Here is a 3201-nt window from a genome sequence, read left to right on the forward strand (position 1 = left end):
ATGCAACAGCTTTATGGCAAAGGAGTGTTTCTCATCTCTAAGAAACTCATTTCTCTGCTTCAAGTCAGGCAAAATGAGGACTTCCATCTCCCAGGTGTTTAATTTTTCTCTTGGGTCTGTCTCAGCAGGAGGACTGCTCTTCCTCCCAGATGTGTGTGAAGTGTCCTTGCTGACCAAGACAATATCTGGATGTGCCCAACTACTTGTATCCTATCTTGGAAAGAAACCCATGCCTCTGACTGGGGAGAAAGAGCTCCTGCATGATATGGAAATACCTTTTTTGAGGGGAGTCTGGAACTATAGAGAGTGGTGGACTCTTGTTTAGATACAGCTTCTGCCTCCCCCAGCCTTCCTCTTTTTAAAGGAGCAGATCCTGGAACTCCAGCAGCTTAACAAGCCCAAGCTGATCGGCATGGCTGATTAACAGTGCAAGCAGGGTTTGGTCATTTCACACCAGCTTATGATTCAGGACTTGTGGCTCACTGTGCTGGCTTCTTGACTTGTCTCCCAAGCATTGTGTGCTGAACTGAGCTGTAGCTGGAATTCCCAGGGCACACCTCTGCATGCAACACAGCTGTGCAACACGAATTTCATTGACAAGTGTCTGCTGATGTGCAGCAAAGCCACTGAAAACAGAAGATGCTGCATGTGTCTGCTGGCTGCTGCCCACCCTTGGTGCACACTGGTTGTGCCTGGGATTTTTGGATATTACAAAACTTGGACAGCATCAGTCTGGTGTCCAACATCACAGTCCAGTGTTTCAGGTTCCCAAACCCCACATACGCCACCTTTCCGAGTGCAGAAAGAGTATGAATTTGGGGGAACAGGAGGGATAGTATTTCCAACCTAAAATGAGAACGGTAGTGCTTCTAACAACCTATAGCCTGTCACGGGTGAGATTTCAGTGCTGAAGTTGAAAACATTATGAAAACAGTGTAATAGATACTCCTCAGTTTGCAGAGAGCAGTATCATCAGTTAAGTGTATTTTTTCGTGTAGTCTCTGGGCTATTTAACTCGCTCCAAGGCAGAAGGCTTTACATCACAGACCTACTTTCTGTGATGTGTACCATTACAATCAGGTAGTGCAGTGACTATGTACATACCGTAAAGAATTTTTAACCCTTTAATCCCCCTGTTAGTAATTTACTAATTTCTTGATCTGCTCAGTCTGTAATGACTGCCTCCTTAGGAGTATCTTCATGTTCTTGGTCTTCCTAGGAAAAGCAGGTGCTGCTGGAACTAAGTGCTTTTTTCCACAAGAAATCATCCCAGAAACCCTGTTTATCAAAGTATTAGCTGGAACTGGGGGGTGAGGACTCACATTCAGTGGTGGAAGAAAACCTGGTCTTGCCTGAGCAATGTGATCCAACAGTAAGGTTCCCGATCCCTGTCTTTCTAGAAAAGCTTGATTTCTCCTGGTCAGAGTAACAGGACGCATGTTCTGCAGTACTTCTCTAGAATTTTGTAACAAAGAGTGAGAGGGAGAAAGGATGTTTTTCTTTCCTATCACTGACTTACTGTCTTCTGCAGCAGCAGGCCTCATACTAGTAGTTAACTGAGAATCAGAGCTGTAGTGATTTGCTCCCAAGTTTCTTTTCTGGATAACACTGTTAAGGTTTGAAATAAAGCTGATTTGTCCCAAACTGGCATCCTTACCCACAGGAATCCCACTGGGGTTATGTTTCTCTTCCACATAAGGAATCTGAGAGTTTATCTTGTCATATAATAATTTCATTGATCTACTTTGATCAAAGGTTTTCAATAAATGAGGAGTGTCTTTAATGTCAACACTCTGGTGCCTGGTGATGAACTTGTTTGGTGCAGCAAGGCTACTGGTTTTAGAACAGAGCTCTTCTTCTGGGGTAATATCCTGAACTTCTTTGTGTAAAGAGGTGATTTTTTTCTGGTGGAACAGTGACGGAGAGTTCTTTATCCAAGGCTCAGACTGCAGCCACTGCATTTGTGCCAGCTTGGACCTGGCTTTTATCAAGCTGGATTTTCTCATCAGTGAAACTGTCTGAGATGAGTTATCCACGCTTCGTGGATGATCCAGCTCTTTAAAGCTGAAGAATGCCTTCTCAGTTTCATTGGAACTTGAAAGTGAGGATGGAGATGTTTTCAGTTCTATTTCCGATGGGGAAATGCAGGCAGTTGGGGGATGGCATTCCTCGAGGTGTGCAGGAGGCATGTTTAGGTATTGCTTTGTTTTCTGCCTTCCTGATGCGGACTTGTCCATTGTGATGATGATGACTTCTTTTCCTTGCTCTCTGCAGGCATTAAGAAGAACTTTGAGGGTCTCTTTGTCTTCAGAGTTTATTGCGTACACAAGTGCAGAGCAGTTGGAGTGGTCTTGCAGGCTGGGGTCAGCCCCACTTTCCAGTAGCAGAGACACCACTTCAGGGCCTGCTCTTTCCAAACAAGCATGCATCAAGGCTGTCTTCCCAGACTTATCCTGTATGTTCGGATCGGCCTTGTTTTCCAGCAGGTATTTAACCATCCTTGCCTTGCTGACACTCTGTGTGTCCACATGTTTTGTCCGACAAGCAATCATGAGTGGGGTTTCTCCTCTGTCATTGCTCTCATTGATATAGGCACCACCCTCTAATAGCAGCCTGGTGAGGCGGAGGCGTCTTTGGTAGACAGCTCTTATCAGGGAGTTCCCCTCCACTGACAAGTCCACCAGTTCGGTCATGGCACTTGTCTCACTCACAACTTCCTAAGGCCTGGAAAGAGCACTGGGAAAGCAGAAAGCCCCCCAGAAGAAAAGAGAAAATGGAAAGACAAAAAGAGACCCCAAAACAAGAAAAAAGGAAAAAAGACATAAAGAGAAAAAAGATAGGAGAAAAGAGAAAAAAAGGAAAAAGAGAAGGGGGTTGTGATGGGAGAGAGTAAGGAGGGGAAAAAAGAGGGAGGGAAAAGAGGAATAAATTTAAAAGACTGAAAAGATTAAGAAGGGAAAAAAGATAAATGAGAAAACAAGAAAACAAAGAGGAAAATTAGAAAAGGGGGGAAAAAAGGGGGAAAATTAAAGAAAAAAAGACAAGAAAAAAAAGAAAAAAGGATTTAACTGTACAAATTGTGCCTGTAAACACACCTGTACTTTGTGAAAAGAGTATGAAGAAAACAAAAAATATATTTCCACCTCCCAGACTTCAATAAATGCATTAAAAACTTTAATAGTAAAATTTAAATAGAATTTG

General features: G+C 43.3%; 1 protein-coding gene across 1 annotated transcript; it reads right to left on the reverse strand.

The window, feature by feature from the left end:
- Positions 1–1136: 1136 nt before the first annotated feature.
- On the reverse strand, positions 1137–2693 carry ANKRD34B (ankyrin repeat domain 34B). Its single transcript, XM_010023646.1, has one exon. The coding sequence runs from the start codon at positions 2691–2693 to the stop codon at positions 1137–1139; it is 1557 nt and encodes a 518-aa protein (XP_010021948.1).
- Between the last annotated feature and the right edge of the window lie 508 nt (positions 2694–3201).

This window comes from Nestor notabilis, unplaced genomic scaffold (genome assembly GCF_000696875.1).
Source record: "Nestor notabilis isolate BGI_N333 unplaced genomic scaffold, ASM69687v1 scaffold14931, whole genome shotgun sequence".
Classification (NCBI taxonomy): domain Eukaryota; kingdom Metazoa; phylum Chordata; class Aves; order Psittaciformes; family Psittacidae; genus Nestor; species Nestor notabilis.

Coding starts and splice junctions, on each gene's coding strand:
- ANKRD34B (XM_010023646.1), bottom strand. CDS start 2,693: ATGACCGAACTGGTGGACTTGTCAGTGGAGGGGAACTCCCTGATAAGA.